The sequence below is a fragment of the Schistocerca gregaria genome, chromosome 6 (genome assembly GCF_023897955.1).
Source record: "Schistocerca gregaria isolate iqSchGreg1 chromosome 6, iqSchGreg1.2, whole genome shotgun sequence".
NCBI lineage: Eukaryota > Metazoa > Arthropoda > Insecta > Orthoptera > Acrididae > Schistocerca > Schistocerca gregaria.
In genome coordinates, this window is record NC_064925.1 from 100082215 (window position 1) to 100105453 (window position 23239).

The window sequence follows — 23239 nt, forward strand, 5'->3', positions numbered from 1 at the left end:
TCTCGCAGACATCACTGTGCATGCTGCTGAACACGTAAAAGAGGGCAAGAACTTTTGTGATACAGCAGAATACGGACAGAATAGCCTACTTACAGGTGAAACCAGCCGAATAGGGTTTCCAAATAATTACAGAGAAGCTACAACCAGACTGGAATTCTCAAAAAGGGAATTAAGGAAGTAGAGTTCATTAATCAACTGTCCTTCAGGTAGTGAATTAAACGCGCGAAAAGTGCTTGAATCCTGCTCTGCACGTAAGATTACTAACACTTGGTGGAATACGAATCGTCACAAAAAACCTACATTCTAAGGAAACAGTACTCTTGCTCAGTAGTACTGAAATAAGAACGCACAGCTCTACAAACGGACCTACCAAACGCAGTCGGAGAAAAAATACTGAAATGAAGACTATCAAAACAGTTTAGATCAGGCTGATATTTCAGTTCCTTGTGTTAAATGGAAAGAGGTGTCCTTTCTTCAGAAAAGTGCATCAGCTCGACGTGACGTGGACTAAACAAGTTGCTTCGCAGTCCGCTGTAGAAGTATCGCCGTCCTTAATTGCAGAAGTGTTGCCGGTGCAGGATTTTGTGAACGAACTGACCTCTCAACTATGTCCCATAAATGTCCGAGGGAACTGATGTCGGAAGATCTGCGTTTCCAAACCATTCGCTCGAATCGTCCAGAATATGCTTCAAACCGATAGCGAACAGTTGTGGTCCGGTGACATGGGCATTGTCATCTACAAAAATTTATAGTTGTTTTGGAACATGAAGTCCATGAATCGGTATAAATGGTCGCCAAGTAACCGAACATTACCATTTCCAGTCAATGATAGGTTCTGTTGTGTCAGAGGATCCCATTCATCCATGTAAATACAGCCCTCATCATAATTGAGCCACCAGCAGCTTACACAGTCCTTGTTGACAACCTGGGTCGTTGGCTTCGCGGAGCCTTCGCCACAATCGAACCCTACCAGCAGCTGTTACCAACTAAAATGTGGACTCAAGTCACTAGTCGGGCAGGGTATAACCGATGTGGTCAAGAGTCCAAAAGCGGCGCTGCAGGTGATATCGCACTGTCGCATAGACCCTATGCTGCCATAGTCCATTAATGCCAAATTTTGCCGTATTGTCCTAACGGATACGTTTGCCGCACGTCCCACATTGATTTCTGCGGTTATTTCACGCAGTGTTGCTTCTCTGTTACAAATGACAACTCTAAGCAGACGACGCTGCTCTCGGTCGTTCAATGAAGGCCATCGACAACTGCGTTGCCCGTCGTGAGAGGTAATGGCCGAAATTTGGTTTTCTCGGAACACTCTTGACACTGTGGATCTCGGAATGTTGAATTCCCTAACTGTTTCCAAAATGGGATGTCCCATTCAACGTTGAAAGTCTAATTCCCGCCGTGCTACCATATTCACACTGGAAAGCGTTTTACATGTCACCTAAGTGTAAATGACAGCACCGCCAATGTACTGCTCTTTTATACGTTGTGTACACGGTACTACCGTTGTCTGTATATGTGCCTATCTCTACCTCATGACTTTCGTCACGTAAGTGAAGATAGCGGAGTTCGGACCAAGGGGGTGGGGAATTAATGGATCCTTCCTCGTCCTTTTCTAGGTGCAAATTTCACTGAGTGCGTATTTCAGTGGGTGCACTTTACAGGACACTATAGGTGCAACCACAATGGAAAGGCATTGGTGGAGAGGTCATACAAACATGTGGTTTCTGAAGAGGGGTAGCAACGTCTCCAGTAGTTACTGGGGCAACAGCCTGTTCGGTTCACTGATCTAGACACATAAACTCAGGCAGAATAGCCTTGTAGTCCTGGTACTGTTTATATAATGGGGATTAGTGAAGTTTTGTGGCAGGATAAACAGCGCTTCTGGTGCGGTGAGTGCAGTTACAGTCAGATGGGGATAATGCAGGGGTAGGTCTAAAAATGAATAAGAAAATAGGACTGTGGGTAAACTACTACGAACAGCATAGAGAACATACGAAAACATCCACTATAGTACTACCATTTTATGATCCAACTAGTGCAATAGATGAAGAGATTGAAAGAGTGTATCAAGAGGTAAAATAAATTATTCAGATGGTTATGGAAAACAAAAGGAAGAGGAAGAGAAGAATAAACAGTGGGAGAATGTGGACTGGATGAAAATAATGAAAGAGAACGCAGACTGGTAGAATTTTGCATAGAGCTTAACTTACTCTGCGCTAACACTAGGTCTAAGAATCGAGAAAGTTGTACACGTGGGAGACACCTGCAGACAATGGAATTTTCCAGATAGACTCCCACAGTGATTACACAAATTTAGGGCCCAGATTTCAAATAAGAAGTCGTTACCAGCGGTAGATGTGGACCCAGACCACAATTTATTGATTATGAATTGTAGATAAAAACTGAGGAAATTGCGAAAAGGTAGGAAATTAGGAGATGGGTCCTGGATAAGTTGAAGAACCAGGGTTGTTGAGAATTTCAAAGCGAGCCTTAAGCAACGATTGAAAACTGAAAAGGAGTAGTGGGTAACCTTGACAGGTGAAATAGTGAAGGCAGCAGAACAGACAGATAACTAGACAAGGTATAGCAGAAACCTTGGATATCATAAAAGATATTACATATAACGGATGCAAGGAGAAAATACAGAAAAACAGCAAACGAAGAGGGCGAAAAGGGATCCAAATGTCTCAAAATTTAGATTGAAACAAAGTCCAGTGGCTAAGCAGTTGTTGCTAGAAGATAAATACAAGGCCATGCAAGTATGTATAACAAGGGCAAAGATGGATATCCCCTGCAGAAAAATTAGGGGCCCTTGGAGAAAAGAAAAGGAGCTGTAGGAATATCAAGAGCTGAGGTGGAAAACTAGCATTAAGCAAAGAAGGAAAAGCGGAAAGGTAGAACCAGTATGTGTGTAGAGGGACTAAACAGTGGGAAGTAACTTTAAAAAAAATTATCTAAAGGGAAAAGGAAGTAGAGGAAAGTGAGGTACGAAATATATTGGTGCGAGAAAAATTTTACGTAGGACCGAAAAAGTCTAAAGATGGTCTCTGCAACAGACGAAATTTTTTCAGAAATGCTGGTACCCTTCGGAGATCAAGCCATGACTAAACTATTCCACATGGTGTACACGATAGGGGACAGGTAACAACGTCATACTGCAAAAAAAATGTAATAATTCCAATTTCAAAGAAACCAGGTGCTGACAGGTGTGAATATTACCCAACTATCAGGTTCGTAAGTAACGGTTGTAACATACAGACATAAATTTATAGTATAATAAAAATAAACCTGTGTAGATGGCAAACTCGGGGGAGATCAGTTTGAATTCTGGGGAAATGTGATACGTAAGACAACCAGGTCTATGATTTTACTACGAGAATTGTTGAGGAAAGAAGAACCTATGTTTATAGCTTCTGAAGACTTAGACAATGTTAGTTTGAATACTCTGAAATTGTAGAGGGAGCATGTGTGAAAACAGACAAGCTGAAGTTCAACAACTTGGACAGAAAGCAGGCTCCAATTGGAAGTAGAAGAGCGTGAAAGGCATGCAGTGACTCAGAGGGAAGTGAGGAAGCATTGTACACTAACCCCAATGTTACTCAACCTCTAGAAGCAGTAAAGGAAACAAAAGAAAATTGTGGTGCAAGAATTAAAGTTCGAGGAGAAGATACAGAAATTTTGAGGTTTGACAATGATATTTTAATTATATCGCAGACAGCAGAGGACTTTGAAGATAATTTGAGTGGAATGTAAAATGTCTTGAAAAGTGGATATAAGATGAACATTAACAGAAGAAAAACATGTGGTAATGGAATGTAGTCGGTTAAAGCAGGAAGGATTTAGATCAAGAAATCAGACAGGGTTTTGTATTTGGTTAGTAAAATAACTAATTATGGTCGAGGTTAGTAGAAGACAAAATGTTGACAGGTAACGGCAAGAAAAAGAAACGAAATTTTTAAAGATTGAATATAGAGTGAAGTGTTCACAAGTCTTTTCTGAAGGTATTTGTCGGGAGTGTGCCTTATAGGAAAGTGAAACGTAGTCGAAAAGCAGGGCGAAAGACGGTAGAAACCTTTGAAATTTGGCGCTACGAAAGAATGCTGTAGATAAGTAGATGGAATAACCAATAAGGTACTGAACACAGCAGGACAGAGGCGTTTGACTGAAAGCAGGAATCTTAAGACATCAAGGAATCAGCAGTTTAATATTGGAAGTTTCAGTGGTAAAAATTGTAGAGGGAGACAAGGAATTGCATACAGTAAGCAGGTTTAAGTGGATGTAGGTTTCAGAAGTAGCTCGGAGAGGAAAAGACGTGCACAGAATTGAGTAACAGGTAGAGCTGATACAACCAGTGTTTGGACTCAAGGCCACAACAATACATTTACCTAACTTACAATACTTCTAAAAGTATGAAGTGCAGTTCGTCTGTTAACTGTGCTGTTCAGTATATCAACAAGGTCGCGAGAATGGTTACCGTAGCAAGCCAATGCTTTTTTTTTACTCAACATGATCTAGGGGCTTAATATCAAGCACATGGCTAAATACCACAGTTGCTCACATCTTCTCTGGAGACATATCGCATAAAACAGCAAAAAGTCAAATTACACACACACACACTCTGAAGAGCCAAAGAAACTGGTACACCTGCCTAATACCGTGTAGGGCACCAGTGAGCACGCAAAAGTGCCGCAAGGCTACGTGGCATGCACTCGACTAATGTCTGAATTAATGCTGGAGGGAACGGACATAATGAATCCTGCAGGATTGCCCATAAAACCAAAAGAGGGGATGGGGATCTCATCTGAACAACACGTTGCAAAGCATCCCAGATAAGCTCAAAACCTGTAGCAGTTCAGGACGTGCAGGGTGTCGCATTGTCTTGCTGGAAATACCGAAGGCCGTCAGAATGGTCACTTGCATCGATTCATGTCCATTGTGCAGACAGGATGTTTACGTGCGTGTCACCTGTCAGTCATATCTAGACGTATTAGGGGTCCCATATCACTCCAACTGCATACGACCCACGCAATTACAGAGCCTCCACCAGATTGAACAGTCCCCAGCTGACATGCGGGGTCCGTCGATTCATGACTGTCTCCATACCCGTACACGTCCATCCGCTCGACACAATTTGAACCGAGACTCGTTCGACCAGGCAACATGTTTCCAGTCATCAAGAGTCCAATGTCGGTGTTGACGGGCCCAGGCGAAGCGTAAAGCTTTATGTCGTGTAGTCATCAAGAGTACACGAGTGGGCCTTTGGCTCCGAAAGCCGATATCGACCATGTTTCGTTCAGTGGTTCGCGTGCTGACTTGACGATGACCCAGCACTGAATTATGTAGCAGTTTGTGGAAGGGTTTCACTTGTGACTCGCTGAAAGATTTTCTCCACTCGTCGTTGATCTCATTCTTGGAGGATCTTTTTCCGGCCGCAGCGATCTCGGAGACTTGATGTTTTACCGGATTCCTGATATTCATGGTACACTGGTGAAGTGGTCGTACGGTGAAATCCCCACTTTATTGCTACCTTCCAGATCCTGTGTCCCATCGCTCGTGCGCCGACTATAACACCACGTTCTAACTGACTTAAACCTTGACAATCTGAAACTGTAGCAGCAGTAACTGATCAAGCAACTGCGGTGGACACTTCCTGTCTTACATAGGCGTTGCCGACCGCAGCGCCGTATTCTGCCTGTCTACATGTCTATACCAGTTTCTTTGAGGCTTCAGTGTGCGTGTGTGCGTCGCAGACAAATTAATGCTTAGTCTGTGAGAATGGGTAGCATTGTCCCAGAAATCTTCGTAGACAGTTACAGTCAAGGACTTAGGGGGATTATTCTTTTGAAGCCAATACCAGAACTGCATATATTGTCCCATATATTCTCAGTTGAGATTCCCTGTGTTCCCTCTCCCAGCTTAGTGGAATATTTGCCTGGGCAGAACAAAATGTGCTATTGTGGATCGAGGAATCAAGAGTAGGGAATGAAAAATAGAAGAAAAACGTTTTCCCTCCGTAGGTACGCAGCATATATTGAGCAGATAAATTAGTACACACACACACACACACACACACACACACACACACACACACACACACACACTCTCTTGGTTTCAAGTTCTGCTCCGGTATCAGCTAGTCTTACGTTCTTTTGATACGAATTCGGTGTTATGGCAGATCGGATTCCAAATCCCACTCAGTACTTCAGGAGTGGAAATCAGGAAGATAGTAAGAAAGCACATATCAGATTCATGTCAGTAAGTGCGGTGATCTACTATCTACATAGGAGTACGTCAAAATCTAAAGACCTTTCTCTGTTTTCTGTGAAGCTGGTCAGTGTACAGCTTAAATTGAGTGAAATACAGGTATGTGTTGATATTAAAGTAAGGTAAGTAAATTGCTTATTTTGGAAGGTGTGTTTGTTCTGACCAAGCAGCTAATCATGCTTTCTTTGACTTTCAGGCTGCTGAAAAAGACTGCTCATCATCTTCTGCATATCATACGGAGATCCCTTAGGAAGTAACTTCAGGATTCAGAAACAAGCTTCTCATGTTAATATCAGCAGGAGATCGACGCAGGACGCTATACTGGGCAAATAAAAAGTGAATATTCGAAATATGCCTGTTGGTACAGGACGAAATTCCATTGCCAGAGGACAGTCGCAGCAAGGTGTAGTGAGGACAGCTTATAGACAGCCCAGCACACAAGCTATGAATCGCACAACTACGATATCACAGCAACAGCAGCTGCAATACCAGCAACATCTGCAACTACTGCATCGCCAGCAGCAGCAGCAGGTGGAGCAGCAGCAGCAGCAGCAGCAGCAGCAACTGCTACAACAGCAACAGTTGCAACAGTTACAGCAACGACTGCAGCTGCAACAACAGCAGCAACTGCAGCAACAGCAGCTGCAACAACAGCAGCAACAGCAGCTGCAGCTGCAGCAACAGCAGCTGCAACAACAGCAGCAACAGCAATGTCAACAGCGGCAAACTGTATTACAGGTGCCATTTCAACGAGCTCAGGGAAGTGCACAGAACTCACAGCCTCTTCAAGTGGGGGTTCAACGCAATGGAGAGCCGCTGGTAGTGAGGTTGGTATCAGGCCAACAGTGGCCTGCACTGGCAGGTAGTCAACCTGGACCATCGCGACAGATAGTGTTAAACCAAAATGCAATGGGAACACGAGTAGTGCGCCTGCAGCTCCAGTCTGCAACACCATACCAGACTCTGGTTCAGAACCACACTGGACAGTCTCAACAAACTAAGCCTTCCCAAGTCAGTCCACCACTGAACGTGCTTCAGAATACCCAAGGTCGCGAAGTACGGCTGTTGCTGGCAAAGAACAGTAGTGGGCAACAAAAGATTGTAGCCCAAGTGGTACAGGACCCAAATCGTGCCACTAGTCCTGTATTGCAGCAGCGACAAGTGAATCAGCAGTTTAAGGTCGCACACATCAAAAGTATCAGTCCTCAGGAAACAGGGTCGCATCAGCAAAATGTGAGCTTATTGAGGACTTCAGTACTCCAGCCAACAGGCAAGCGTCAGCAGCAGGTGGAAAGTCACGGCGCAGGCAAGCGAGTAGCAGTAGTCCAGAAAGAAGAGCCACTGACGACATCGTTACAGCGATGTGGAGAACCAGAGCAGACGGTTCAGCAGGTGGGTGTGTCAAAGCAGACGGTTTCTCAGCAGCAGACAGGTACATCGCCCCATCGTAATCAAGTGAGTAACACGGCAAACACTCCACATACATCACCAGAAGACGATCATTGTAATTCTTCTCGAGAGCAGCAGGCGAATAACTATAAAAAGCAGCAGGCAAACCTGGCAAATGAAGTGGAAAGAGAACTCCTTCCCAATCTGAAGAGTTGTGTCGAGTCTGCAGTGTCACAAATGGTACCTGCGTACCCAGGGAAAGAGCAGAGTAGGAGGATGTTGGAAGACCTCGAGGCGGAGGGCCAGCTACAGCAGCAAACTCAATCTTTGGCACCGTTGAGGATGCGTTCAACTCTGGAAGAATTCTGGCAAGATGAGTTCGAGGAAATGGAAGTGGAGATAAATTGCCGCGAATCTTCTCTTGCGGAACCAGCGGAGGCAGCTCCTAAGCATTCTGGGAATGCAGTGGACGTCCCTTGGTGGATAAAACCAGGACAGTTTCTATCGGATTGGCTGAACGATGGCTTCTGCTGCAGGTCGGTTGGTGAGAAGCTCTTCCTAGGACACTCCTGCAATCACAATCTTCAGGAACTTCCGGGGTAAGGCACCATGTCGTATATTGTGAATACTCGCCAGTCACCATCACCGTTATTATTATTATTATTATTATTATTAGTAGTAGTAGTAGTAGTAGTAGTAGTAGTAGAAGAGAAGTAGAAGTGGTGGTAATTTCGGTAATTTCGGTATGTTAGCTATGAAGTTTTTTTTCTATTGCCCTGTTACTTACCCACATTTTTACCACGTTTGCAGTTCATATCCTCTAGATTATTATCACAAGCCTCTCTCTCCACATCTACTCAACGTTACAAAGAGTGTAGCATAACTAAGAATACCACCATTAGCTTAGCAACATCGAAAACGATGTGCTTAACATTAATATTGGTGTGAAACTTCCTGACAGTTTCAGACTGTGCCACACAGAGACTAGAATCGGAAACTTTCGCCTACACACTGAACTACACAGGCACGACTCGTGACCTGCCTTCAGAGCTTGTTTTAATTCTGTAAAAAATCCCCTAGGCTGTTAAGCCATTTCTTTGGCATTTCGGAAAATGAGTACATATACAAGTTACATACATTTGCCTTGGAAAGTTTCTGTTGTCATCCGGCCACCCCCTGCGGGTCCGGGGTTTAGAATAGGCCCGAGGTATTCCTGTCTGTCGTAAGAGGCGACTATAAGGAGTCTCTCATGTTTCAGCCTTTGTGATGGTCCCCTGTACGGTCTGAACTGCATTTTTCAAAATTTTCCCAAAGAGCGAGCCTGCTCGGGAAGGACACTTTCCATGGTGAATTTTGTCCATCGTGCATTGAGATCTTCCGCCCCCTTTCTCGCTGTCGCATTTCAGTCCCGTTCATTCTCCATCTCTTGGGAGGACGCCTTCCTGGGTGCGTTTTCTACCATGCACCATGCACTATGCTCTGCCGCTTTCTGTGTCGACGATGACTCCGGGCAATGGCCATACTGTCAGGTGGCCTTCGCTGTGGCTGGATGGTGCCTGTGGGGAGGGCCCCTGGTCAGAGTGGGTGGCATCAGGGTGGATGAACCACGAAGCATTGCCCATCATCTCTTGCTGTTGGTGAATCACCAGCAGTCTCTAAGCATTCACGAGCTCAATTCAATGTAAAGTATGACCCCAAATCGTTCCCTTCCGTGGCCACATCATGGGAGGAATGTCAGGCTAAGGATGGCAGCGACACTTATTCGCTGCAGTACCTTCATATGTTTGAGAGGTGATGGGGAATCCTTCATGACGATGAAGCCTCAGTTTTTAGTTGAACATTTAGAAGACAAGTTAGGGGAGGTGAAGGGATTGTCCAAAATGGGATCTGGGTCAGTCTTGACCAAAACAGCATCCTCTGCCCAGTCACTGGCGTTACTCGCTTGTGAATAGCTGGGGATGTTTCTGTACCATCACACCTTGTAACAGCTTATATATGGTCCAGGGTACAATGTTTCACAGCGACCTTCTTTTGCAGTCTGACGATGAGCTGCCCACCAATTTAGAGCAGCGAGGTGTACATTTCGTCTGGCGCGTCCATGGGGGCTTCATTTTGGCCTTTGGGGGTAATACAATGCCCGAGAAGGTCAAGGTGATGGTCTATCACTGTGATGCAAAGCCCTATATACCTCCCCAATGCGGTGCTTTAAGTGCTGGAAGTTCAGCCATATGTCTTCCCAGCATCTCATGTCGAGATTTGTGGACGACCATCACATCCCAATACTCCATGTGCCCCGCCTCCCATCTGTCAGCTGTGGAGAGCACCATTTGCCTTTCTCGCCAGAATACAGGATTCTCCAGAAAGAAAGGAAAATTGTGGAGTACTGGACTGGACCATATGACCTACACTGAGGCTAAGAAAAACTTTGCATCCTGTACATATGACGTCATCTTACACCGCCACGACAACAGTTCTGGCCCCATCAGCTCTGCCAACCCCAGTAATCTCTCAGAGCTGGAAGACTACACCTGCCCCCTTGATGGGGGGGGGGAATTCCACTCCCTTATGTTCCCACACCACATACTTTTAGAGCAAACCCTCCCCTCCCCCCCCCCCCACCCAAACCATTGGGAACGTCTTTCTCCAATTCTAAGCTGGAGAAGCGCAAGTCTTCTTCAACTTCTCTCGCTAGGAAGCGGTTCCTTGGATCACTCGCTTCCCAGGTTTCTGCTAGTGGGAAAGAAGCCACCAGCCAGTGGCTGAAGAGCTCAAAAGCAGCTGGTCATAGGGCTTCATGCTCATCCTCAGTCCCAGAGACCGGGTCAGTGAAGTCCTCCCACCCATGGAAACCCAAGGAGCAGCGAGAGAAATCCAAAAAGAAGACCCCTAAGACCAAGGAAATTTCGGTGGCACCCACACCATTCCTACCTACAAGCTCTGGGTCTGAGGATGCAGTGGAGATTCTGGTGTTCACTGAGGACCTAGCTCTCACCAGACACTCAGACACAATGGATATAGACTGCTCAGGCAATAAGTTGGTGGGAGCATGTGACCCTGAGGCGTAAACTGCCTCATTGTATGAATGTTCCATGCCTTCCCAGTCTCACGATCACCTAATCCTCTAGTGGAATTGCGGCGGTTTTTTCAACTGCCTGTCTGAGCTATGGCAACTGTTAAGCTTTATGCCTGCTCCCCCTGCGGGTTCGGGGGTAAGAATAGGCCCGCGGTATTCCTGCCTGTCGTAAGGAGTCTCCAAAGTTTCGGCCTTATGTGATGGTCCCCACTTGGGTTTGACCTGCCATTTTCAAAATTTCCGTTGTTAGTGCGTGCCATTTGGGGAAGGACGCCTTTCGTGGTGTTTTTCTATTGGTCCATCGTGCACCTCCATCTTGCATGCTATCTATTGTCGTGTGGAGGGATTTACACCCCATGTCTTCTGGGTTGCCTCCTAGTCTTGTGCGCAATCCCCTTCTTAGCGCCCACGGCAACTGTGGACCCTTTCAACACCTAAAATCCAGCACGGTAGCCAGTCCGTTGTGGTGGGGTCGTCATGTACCCTCTTGGTGGTAGCCCCCTGACCACGCAGGGATTGCACTACAGATGCCAGAGCTGTTTCCTCCCCATGCATGCCAAGGAGTATGTGCCCATCTTGTCTGGGGCACGGGGACTCCGGGCAATGGGGTATCGGCCAGGTACCCGTTGCTTTGGCTGGGTGGCGCCCTTGGGGAGAGCCCTCGTTTGGAGTAGGTGGCATCTGGGCGGATGTGGCGCAATGAAGCGCAATAAATCTCACCAAGCTGGTGGTCGCACTGCCACCAGCGTCTCTAAGCGAGGCAGAATTGAATTCGATGCTGCACAATATGATCCTCAGTCGTTCCCCTCGTTGGCTGCGCCATGGGAGGGACGCAGATCTAGTGCCAAGCAGGAGCCTTATGTACCACAATACCTTGTCTGCAGCAGGACTGATGGTGACTCCTTTCTTTCGACAAAGCCTATGTTTTTTGTGGAACACCTGGAGGATAAGTTTGGGGAAGTGGCGGGTTTGTCTAAAATGAGGAATGGGTCCATCCTCCTTAAGACGTCCTCCCCAGCCCAGTCACGGGCGTTGCTCTTGTGTGATAAGCTGGGAGATGTCCCTGTTACCGTCACTCCCCACAGTAGCTTAAATATGGTCCAGGGGATTATTTACCATCGCGACCTCTTGTTACAGTCCGATGACGAACTGAGAGCTGACTTGGAACGACGTGGTGTGCATTTTGTCCGTCGTGTGCACAGAGGACCCAAGACCAACAGGGTGGCCACCGGTGCCTTTATCTTGGCCTTCGAGGGTGCTGTATTGCCTGAGAAGGTCAAGGTAATGGTTTACCGTTGTGACGTCAAGCCATACGTCCCTTTCCCGATGCGGTGCTTCCAGTGCTGGAAGTTTGGGCATATGTCCTCCCGTTGCCCATCCAGCGCCACATGTCGGGATTGCGGACGCCCCTCTCATCCCGATTCTCCATGTGCGCCTCCGCCTGTCTGTGTCAACTGTGGGGAACACCACTCTCCATGCTCGTCGGACTGCCCCGTTCTTCATAAGGAGCGGAAGATTATGGAATTTAAGACCCTGGACCGGCTTACTTATCGCGAGGCAAAACTGAAATTTGAAAGGTTGCATCCTGTCCCTCTTCAAACTTCTTATGCTGCAGCTACGTTATCGTCGCCCTCGCGGGCGGCAGTTGTCGCCTCCTCTGTGCCGCCTTCAGTTGGCCCTCGGGGCCGTACATCTCTGTCTGCCCCACTCGTGTCTGGGGGCAAGCCTTCCTCTGTTGCCCCCTTAGCAGTTGGGGGCAAACCCCCTTCTGTCACTCCCCCCGCACATGCTTCAGGAGTGACATCTGCTCCAAAACCAGGGGGCTCGATCCCTCCCCCTCCCCCTTCTCTGCCGGCGTCGTCTCCGCCGGCGTCGTCTCTTCCGGCTCCTCTCTCGCGGAAGGGGTCCCTCGGAGCCCTCCCTTCTTCCGTTTCCTCTGCTACCCCGCCGGATGTCAGCCAGTGGCTGAAAGTTCATCCACCTGCTGGTCGTAGGGCTTCTGCGTCGTCGTCAGCCTCCGACGCTCCTTCAGAGAAACTCTCCCAGCCTTCTAAGCCAAAGGGCAGACGCGAGAAGAAGGAACGGAACGTGTCCAAGAAGGAGGACGCTCCGGCAGTTTCAGTACTGCCTGCTGTCAATAGCTCTGGCTCTGGGGATGCGGTGGAGATCCTCGCCTCTGCCGCGGATCTCGCCCTCACGGAACCCTCGGGGACCTCTCCTATGGACACAGCTGACTCTTGCTCAGTGGCGGCCGTTGACTCTGCGACGCCGTCTGCCTCTTAGTCGCCTTCACACCCTCCCAGTCCCTTCCTGCTTCCATTCTCCAGTGGAATTGCGGCGGTTATTTCCGCTACCTGCCTGAGCTCCGGATGCTTCTGAGTGTTTCCCCTGTCCTCTGCATTGCTCTTCAGGAAACTTGGTTTCCAGCAATGCGGACCTCTGCCCTTCGCGGTTATCGGGGATACTATAAGAACGGCGCTGACTGTCAACGAGCTTCAGGTGGAGTTTGCCTCTTTGTTCACCACTCTGTCTGTAGCTCACCAGTACCCCTTCTGACGCATTTAGAGGCAGTCGCTGTCAGGATTGAGCTCTCGCCGGCTATTACTGTTTGCTCTGTTTACGTTCCTCCGTATGGGCAACTCCCCCGACATGTCTTGGCTGCGCTGCTGGCTCAACTCCCGCCGCCATTGCTGCTTCTGGGCGATTTCAATGCCCACAACCTTCTATGGGGTGGGACTGTCTCCGATGACCGCGGTCGCGCTGTGGAGCATGTGTTGGCTCAGCTCGACCTTAGCCTCTTGAACACCGGTGCTCCCACGCATTTCAGTGTGGCCCATGGCACGTTCTCGGCCATCGATCTCTCTCTTTGCAGCCCCGGACTTGTCCCATCCCTTCACTGGAGAGTGCATCCTGATCTGTGTGGTAGTGACCATTTTCCCATCTATTTGTCACTGCCCCAGTGTCATTCTTCTGGGCGCCTGCCCTGCTGGGCTCTCAACAGGGCTGACTGGCCGGCTTTTACTTCCGCTGCCACCATTGCTTCTCTCCCACAGGGTGACATTGACGAGGTGGTCCGTGTCTTGACCTCGTCAATTATTTCTGCGGCCGAGACTGCCATCCCTTGCTCTTCTGGACTCCCTCAGAGGAAGTCTGTCCCCTGGTGGTCGCCGGAGATTGCTGAGGCTATTCGCGACCGTAGGCGGGCTCTCCAGCGTCATAAGCGGCACCCGTCTCTGGACACCCTCATCGCCTTTAAGAATCTCCGTGCCTTGGCCCGTCGTCTTATTGCACGGCGTAAGCAGGAATGCTGGGAGAGGTACATTTCATCCTTGGGCTCCCGTGTCTCCCCGTCGCTCGTGTGGTCCCGCATCCGGCGGATTTATGGATACCAGACCCCTGTGGGTGTCCCTGGAATCTCCCTGGACGGCGCTGTCTGCACGGACGCTGCCACCATTGCTGACCATCTTGCCACGCACTTTGCTACGAGCTCTGCGATTGCAACTTACCCTCCTGCCTTTCGCTCTCTAAAGGAGCGCGCCGAGCGGACGCCGTTATCGTTCCACACACGTCGTTCTGAAAAATACAATGCTCCTTTCAGCGAGAGGGAATTCTTTGCTGCCCTCGCCAATTGCCCTGATACAGCGCCAGGACCGGACTGCATCCACGCGCAGATGCTGAAGCATCTCTCCAGGGACTGCCAGAGACACATCCTCACCATCTTTAACCGCATTTGGAGCGAGGGCGTGTTCCCGTCGCAATGGCGAGAGGGTGTTATCGTTCCCATCTTGAAGCCCGGTGCGGGCCCTCTGGCGGTGGACGGCTATCGTCCCATTACACTAACCAACGTTTTGTGCAAATTGCTCGAACGTATGGTGGGGCGGCGTTTGTGTTGGGTCCTTGAGTCGCGCGGTCTCCTCGCTCCATCCCAGGGTGGCTTCCGTCAGGGCCGGTCTGCTGCGGACAATTTAGTGCGGCTGGAATCTGCTATCCGTACGGCCTTTTCCCGCCGTCAGCATCTCGTTGCTGTATTTTTTGATCTGCGGAAGGCATATGACACAACATGGAGGCATCACATCCTTGCTACGTTGCGTGAGTGGGGTCTTCGTGGTCAGCTCCCAGCTTTTCTTCAAAACTTTTTATTGCGCCGCTCTTTCCGGGTGCAAGTCGGTGCCGCCTCTAGTTCATCTTATATACAGGAAAATGGGGTCCCACAGGGCTCGGTGTTGAGCGTTTCCTTATTTCTAGTGGCCATTAATGGTCTGGCTGCAGCCGTGGCGTCGTCGGTGTCTCCTTCTTTGTATGCCGACGACTTCTGCATCTCATTCAGCTCAACGACTACGGGAGTCGCCGAACGCAGGCTGCAAGCAGCCATTCGCAAGGCGGCATCATGGGCTCTGACTCATGGATTTCAGTTCTCTGCGGCCAAGACTCGAGTTATGCACTTCTGCAGGCGTCGGATGGTCCACCCTCATCCGGAACTTTACCTCGACGGTCACCTACTTGAAGTGGTGGACACTAGCCGCTTCTTAGCACTCGTCTTTGATGCCCGGCTCACATGGGTTCCTCATATTACTCAGCTGAAGCAAAAGTGCTGGCAGCACCTCAACGCCCTCCGCTGCCTGAGCCATGCGTCTTGGGGGGCAGATCGCAGCACGCTGTTGCGATTGTACAGAGCCCTTGTGCAGTCCAGGCTTGATTATGGGAGCCTGGCCTATGGGTCTGCATCGCCCTCAGTGTTGACGTTGTTGGACCCCATACACCACTGTGGGGTTCGGCTTGCAACTGGCGCTTTCCGTACGAGCCCCGTGGATAGTCTGCTGGTGGAGGCCGGGGTTCCCCTGCTGCGGATTCGCCGCCACCAACTGCTCGCCGACTATGCTGTCCACGTGCATTGCTCACCGGGCCATCCCAATCATCGCCTGCTTTTCCCTGCCAGGGTTCTCCCTCTGCCCGACCGGCGACCTAGGTCTGGGCTTTCCATTGCTGTCCGCGTCCAGTCCCTGCTGTCTGAACTGGGGTCGTTCCCTCTTCTGCCGCCCTTCCGGGCCTGTGCACCCACGCCTCCCTGGTGTATGACCCGTCCGTCCGTCCGCCTGGACTTGGCACGGGAACCCAAGGACTCGGTTCCGCATGTGGCCCTCCGTCAACGTTTTCTTGCGCTCGTCGCCTCATTTTCAGGCTGTGAGCCTGTCTACACTGATGGTTCCCTGGTGGATGGTCGTCCTGCCTACGCTTTTGCTCACGCTGCCCATGTTGAACAGCGCTCCTTGCCGGCTGGCTGCAGTATTTTTACTGCAGAGCTGGTGGCCATATTGCGCGCTCTTGAGCATATGCGTTCCTGCTCAGGTACATCCATCGTCATCTGCAGTGACTCCCTGAGCAGCCTCCAGGCTATCGACCGCTGCTATACCTCTTCTCCTCTGGTATCCTTTATTCAGGAGTCTGTTTCCGCTCTGGTCGTTCGGTGGTCTTTGTTTGGACGCCAGGTCACGTTGGCATCCCGGGGAATGAACGTGTCGACAGGCTGACAAAGGGGCGGTCGACGCCCCCACTTTGGCGATCTGCCTCCCGGCTCGTGATTTGCACCGTAAGGTGCTTCAGATGTGGCGTGACGAGTGGCGTAGCCTGACTTCTCCGAATAAACTGCGGGCTGTTAAGGAGACGACTGATGTGTGGCAGTCCTCCCTGAGGGCTTCTCGCAGGGACTCTGTCATCCTGTGTCGGCTCCTCATCGGCCATACCTACCTGACGCACGGACATCTTTTGCGTCAGGAGGATCCCCCCCTGTGTAGGTGTGGGTCCCGGTTGACGGTCGCCCATATTTCATTGGAGTGTCCTCGCCTGCGCACCCTCCGGCAGACTTTTAATCTCCCAGGCACATTGCCTTTGGTTTTATGCGACAATGCCTCCATGGCTGACGACGTTTTAAATTTTATCCGTGGTAGTCCTTCTTATGGTTCCATTTAGGGGGGACCTGTCCCTTTCCCTTTCTGTGTATCTTGTACTCGAGTGTCTCATTGGTCGCAGATTTTAATGTGTGTATTCGGATGGTTGACTCTTTCCCAATTTTTGTTCCATGGTCAGTCAACCAGTCTCCGACCCTCTTCTTTTCTTCTGTTTCTTTCTGTCCGGTGTTCGTCTGTACTCTTCTTGTCTCTAGTGTTCGCTGCCACATTGGTATTCTTTCAGTGACTGGGGGGAGGGGCGTCTCCTCCCCCCTTGGGGTTTTACCTGTTCCGTAAATTTTGTTTCGCCGGTTTTTGGAATGGGGGACTGATGACCTTAGCTGTTTAGTCCCCCTTAAGCATCCCAACAACAACATTTATGCCTGCTATCTGCATTGTCCTCTGTGGCTATAAGGGTTATTACAGGAACTATAGTGACTATAATGGAGTGTTACGTGGAGTTTGCGTTTATGTCCTAAGCTCAGTTTGTAGTGATCGCTCTCGAAGCTGTGGCTGTCAGAATAAGGACGATGCAGGAAATAACTGTCTGTCATGTGTATCTTCCTCCAGATGGTACAGTAACCCTCATTGTTTTAGCTGCAATGATTGATCAACTCCCTAAAACTTTCGTACTTCAGGGAGATTTTAACGACCATAACACCTTGTGGTGTGGCGCAATGTTTACTGGCCAAGGCAGAGATGTTGGAACCTTACTCAGTTCGACCTCTGCCTCTTAAATACTGGGGCAGTCGCACACGTGGTGCACGGTAGTTACTCGGCCCTTGATTTATCAATCCACAATCATCTATCCACTGGAAAGCACATGACGACCTGTGTGGCAGTGACCACTTCCCCATCTTCCTGCCCTGGTGTCAGGACCACGGACGCCTGGCCAGGTGCGCTTTGAATAAGGCTGACTGGGAACTTTCAGCTCTGCTGTCACTGTTGAATCTCCTCCACCCAGGACATCAATGTAATGGTTGAGCAGGTGACTACAAAAATCGTTTCTGTGGCAGAAAACACGATCCATCGCTCTTTAGGGCGCCCTGGCGAAAGGCAGTCCCTTGGTGGTCGCCAGAAGTCGCTGAAGCAATTACGGAGCCTCAGCCAGCAATACAGTGGCATAAGCAGTACCCTTCCCTGGAGCACCTCAGGGCCTTTAAAAGGCTCCGTGCCCACGTCCACCAGCTTATCAAAAGACGGAAACAGGAATGTTGGGAGAGATAAGCCTCTGCCATTGGGTGCCATAAGTCACCTTTCCAAGCCTGGGCAATGATCAAACGTGTTTTCGGGTTCCAGACCCTAACAGATGTTAATGGTGTTACCATAAAAGACATGTTACCTACCGACACAAAAGTGATTGATTAGTACTTATCTGGGCACTTCGTTTAGCACTTTGCTCGAGCCTCTGCGTCAGAGAATTACCCCCCCCCCCCCACCCCCCAGACTATCTCACTTCCAAATGGCGGCTGGAAGGGAATGTCCTCTCATCCACTACACACTACAGCGAATCCTATAACGCCCCATTTACACAGTGGGACTCCTCAGCACCTTTGCACATTGCCTCGATGCAGCTCCTGGGCCAAATCGGATCTACAGCCAGGTGATTAAACATTCCTCATCTCACTGCAAGCGCAATCATATGGATCCTGTGTGATGGCATCGTTCCATCGCAATGGCAAGAGAGTACCATAATTATGGTGCTCAAACCTGGTAAAAACCTGCTTGATATGGATAGCTATCAGCCCATCAGCCTCACCAACATTCTTTGTAAGTTGCTGGAATGTAGGATGTGTCGGCGGTTGGGTTGGGCTCTGGAGTCAAGTGGCCTACTGACTCCAAATCCTGCATCCCTAAAGTCTACCATCTGAACAGCCTTCTAAGATGCCAACTCATGGTTGCTGTCTTTTATTTATTTATTTACGTAAAGCATATGACACGACCTGGCGACACCATAGCCATACCACATGGTATGAGTGGACGAGTGTCCACTGCATACAGATGTCGCACGGTGGTGGAATGATCACAATTCATCACATTCGCCAGTTCTCAAGTACGCTGGTGTGGATCATTGTAGATAAATGGGTTCAAACAATCTCAATCAAACCCTGAAGGTCTTTCTGAATGTAAAGAGTCACTCATGTCAAAATGATACTCCTTAAAAGGAGAAAACCGTTTCCCTCCCGTGCTCTGTCTGATGGCATTACCCGCACACACAGTGCAAATGTTTCTGGCTGCATGCGCTGCTGTCACCCATCTGTTGACCCAGATAAAGGAATTCGTCGGAAATGTTCAGATTTTTCTACTTGGCACTCCATTTTCTGGCGTCCACTTCTTCACCCTACTATCTCCATATAAGAAAATTACAGTAGGTAAATTCAAAAAGCAACATTTGAATACAAACAAAAATGACAGTCGATAAGTAAACCTATAGTAACTGTATTACCAACATGTAAAACAAACTGCAAAGAACTTGCACAGCAAAATAATATTGAAAGGGGCACTCGTAAAAAAAAAAAAAATAAATAAAAAATAAAAAAAAGCGTCACCTTATTAAGGTGCATGTATCTTACTGATACATTGCTGTTCAGTACGCACTAGTTTGAAGCATGATCATTTAACTTTGTGATGGGTTAGTTTGTGGCAAAGTATTGTCGGATTGGATGAAAGTAATATTAACCTGTGATTCTAGCATTAATATATTATGAAACCAGCTTTCACGTAATTTTGTGACACCATAAAACGCATTTGTTGCAATGGATACAAGACTGAAACAAAGACATAACACCACAAATTTCCTTTAGGAATCTGTGTTGCAATGATGGGTGCTCATTAACGTTCAGTAGACTGCTAACGAATGGTTGAATATTGCAGGTCGTCCGAGGTCTTGAATGAGCAATGTGCATGAGGCTCATGTTTATGTACAGTCTATGTTTCATAATAAATAGTTGCCTGCCGCATCGACATGGGTGGTGTCTTACCTTGAAAAAATCAAGTGGTGCTGTGTGTATAGTGGAGTTAACCACTGTCGTCTGTTCCTGTAAAAGGTACAGTCCTTTGTTAATTATAGACATACATTTGTTTTAGTAATACCACATACATTCCACCCCAAGATGGTGTCTGGTTTTCCTCGGCACGACGGCGTCTACCAATAGGACAAGGCAACGTCACAGAGATCACGGTGTACGTGTGTAGTACGGAGCACCTGAATCAGTTTACCGTACTTCCCTGGGCACCCAATTTCCGGAATTTAAATCCAATCGTGAAGCTGTGGGACTACCACGTTTGGGCTGTTCGTGCCGTGGATCCTCCTCAATCGAGAGATCTGGCGCAGCTGGCTACGGCACTGGAGTCAGCATCGTTCCACATCCATGACGGTACCTTTCAGACACTCACTGAGTCTATTCCTGCACATCTCACAGAGGTCCATGGTACAAGAGACGGTAATTAGGGTTTTTGCCAAGTGCTCACATTAATGTGGCAGGACGACTAATAGTATCTACTCATGTATACAAAGTTCGCACTGCCTAGTAATTTATCAGCAGTCTCAATTGGGAAAGGAGACAAGCGATTCTCTATCTTGCTCTCTCTCTCTCTCTGTCTCTCTCTCTGTCTCTCTCTCTTCCTCTCTCTCCTCTCTCTCTCTCTCTCTCTCTCTCTCTCTCTCTCTCTCTCTCTCTCTCTCTCTCTCTCTCTCTCTCTCTCTCTCTTTCTCTCTCTCTCTCTCTCTCTCTAATGCCGCAGCCATATGAGTAGTTGGATAGTTGAAACTCTCTCACCATCCCTACACCCGCCTATGTAAAACAGCCAAATTCAGATGTACCCTTAACCCTAGTCAGCAGCCTGAAGCCATCGGCACGGTTGAAATTGTTCCATTGTTTAGCAGCCTCGACTTCCTGTTTACAGTTACGTCATGCTTTTGCTAAACTTTAATAACATTAGCAAAGTCTGCATTCAGACTGAATGTTTCACTTTGTTCAGTACAGATGTCGTGTTGGGTTACTGCAGTTGCTCATTTCAGATTTCATTCATGCTCGTTGAGCCTTTCCTAACGTGCATGACCGCTGTGACCTATGCTTATTTAACATCATTATTTCTTCTCCCCAAACTGGAATTCTGTCTCCAAATGTCTCTTGGGTTTCCTTACTGCTTGCTTACTATACATATGGAATGATTTTGATGACGGGCTACAACCCTGCCTCACTTCGTTCCCAACCATTCGTTCCCGTTCACCCCCCCCCCCCCCACCCCCCACCCACCACCCACCCTCCTTTTGACTTAGGTAACTGCTGTTTGGTTTCTGTACAACTTGTAAATAGTCTTTCGCTGCTCTGTTTTACCTCTGCTATATTCAGAAATTTAAACAGTCTATTCCAGTCCAAACTGTTAAACGCTTTATCCAAATATAGAAATTCTGTAGACATAGATTTGCTTTCTTGTACCTGACGCCTAAGATTCGTTGGGTCAGTACTGCTTTGCACTCTCCGCAAGGTTTCTTTGGAATGGAACTGACATTCAACGAGGTCAGCTTCTACCAGTTTTTCCATTCTTCTGTAAATAATTCGTCCCAGTATTTTGCATCCATCACATATTAAACTGACAGTTGAGCAATATTCACCCCTGTGGCACCTGCTCTCTTTGGAATAGCCTCGATTTATTTCCTCCATCCCACATTCTTCTTGAAGTCTAAGAGTATTTCGCTGTGCCATATTTCTTGCACACGAAGTGCAGTAGTTTGAACCTGGCTGGTTCTCCCAAAGTTATCAGCAGTTCTGAGGGGAATGACCTCTACAGCCTTGGTTCCACCTACGTCTTTCAGTGCTGTCAGATTATTCTCGCCATATCATTTGTAACACCTCATCTTCATCTACTGTCTCATTCCTTTCTACAACATCGCATTAAAGTTCATTTCCTTCACAGATACGAAATACCAAATTTACACCAAAACGCAAAAAAGTCGGACGACTGTTAGGAGAGCAACATCGCACATACAAAAAAATGGTCATTATGCAACTCGGAAACTGGATTATACAGCTGAAAATTGAAAATAATGCCGCACGAAATCTACCTTTTAATTTACAAAATGCCTCAGCTGGCAAACTTAAAGGCATTTAGTGTCATAAGAACATTGCCGTCACAAATGCTTTTTGCTCTGTTGTCTGATTGATGAAGCTGTGAGTGCGCTTGAAAAATTTTCCAAGTCTATATATCCCTTCCCCACATTTGTGAAAAGAATTGGAAATTACTCGATTTTATTGTCAGGGTAATAAATACCGTCGACCTGATGTATTTTGCGAATTTATGGGAAGTGATAAGTTGGTTTATTATACACTTCACATCTACGCTAACAGAACTGCAAACTGCCACTTTTCAAACGAAACACTCAAAAGATAAAATAAGCAGAAGCTTCCCTTTTCGTGCTACCATTCCAGCGCTACACCACTTCTTTATATGAATCAGTAGCAGAAACATAATCCTCATTCCTTTTCAGTACCCATTAATTACTGTGTGGGATAAGTATTTTCTTATTTTATTTATCATTTCACAGGAACGGTACACAGAGGTTGCTGGGACAATATCCTCATGATAAAAGGATGAAGAATACTAAAGAAGAAAAGAAGCATTTTAATTCGGCCCCTCTTCCGCCGCCTAAAGATTATAATAAGGAAAACGAATCACAGGTGTCACTCCTTGAATCTATCAAAGAATTGGATTCCTTAATGAGGCAAGAAAATTCATGTCTTGGGCACGCTTCACTAGAAGATAGGAACAAAGTTGATAGGGCAGTCAAGTTCGATAACATAGACGATAGTAACTGGAAATAAGACGAAAGAAAATTGGATTAGCAGAATTTGAAAAAAAAAAGACCTGAGAAAGTGAAGCACGAGATGGCGTCATAAAGGTAAGAAGATAAAACAAACAAAAATAACTGCAGTTTTTATAGACGTCTTGAAATAATGGTAAATCTACGTATGATGAACTGGCATGGAAATTGGTGTAGCAAAGGTTCTTGAAGAAAACCACGGAGACTCTGAAAAGATATATTTACTATGTAGTTAAGGCAAGAGCAAGTTATTATGTTGAAAAAATAGTGTCCCACATTTTGTGTAAAATCGTACACACCATATTGTGACACTAAGTGACCACACCTTAGATTATATTTGCAAGAATTGTGTGTAAAAATGAAAATTAATTCTTTTGTATTGGATTGTAAAATTACGTGAAATGACACTTAGTGAAATAAACTGCTGCAGAAAATTCTGTTGAATTTAATCTACTGAACTGAATGACAGAATGTAAATTATGCACCATTTATCACCATTTTAATAATATGTACCTGCAAGTCAGAGCAATACTTACAAATGGTGGCAAGTTCCACAAACACAACACTGCTGCAGTTTGGCACTCTCAACGTCAAATATTTGGTCTTCCTGTGTTCTTATCATGACTGGGAATAACTACTACGTCACATTAATTTCTGGGATATGCCCTGACGAGCAGTGATCATACTTTCCATGGGTTTCCATATTCGGCATCCTTACTTCAAATGTAGTTTGCAGCT

General features: G+C 47.5%; 1 protein-coding gene across 2 annotated transcripts in view; it reads left to right on the forward strand.

Annotated features, from left to right (window-relative positions):
• LOC126278154 (bromodomain-containing protein DDB_G0280777-like) overlaps positions 1-22935 on the forward strand; it is a 62012-nt gene extending 39077 nt beyond the window's left edge. The window contains exons 2-4 of one of the 2 annotated variants that reach the window (XR_007550659.1): positions 6467-8258; positions 19552-19724; positions 22226-22313. Coding sequence is in view for 1 of the 2 variants with exons in the window: in XM_049978054.1 (XP_049834011.1) it covers positions 6622-8258; positions 22226-22502 (1914 nt within the window). In the remaining variant the exon portion in view is untranslated. Of the gene's footprint in view, positions 1-6466; positions 8259-19551; positions 19725-22225 lie in introns of both variants that reach the window. The other variant, XM_049978054.1, reaches the window with a different exon arrangement.
• Positions 22936-23239: the final 304 nt, after the last annotated feature.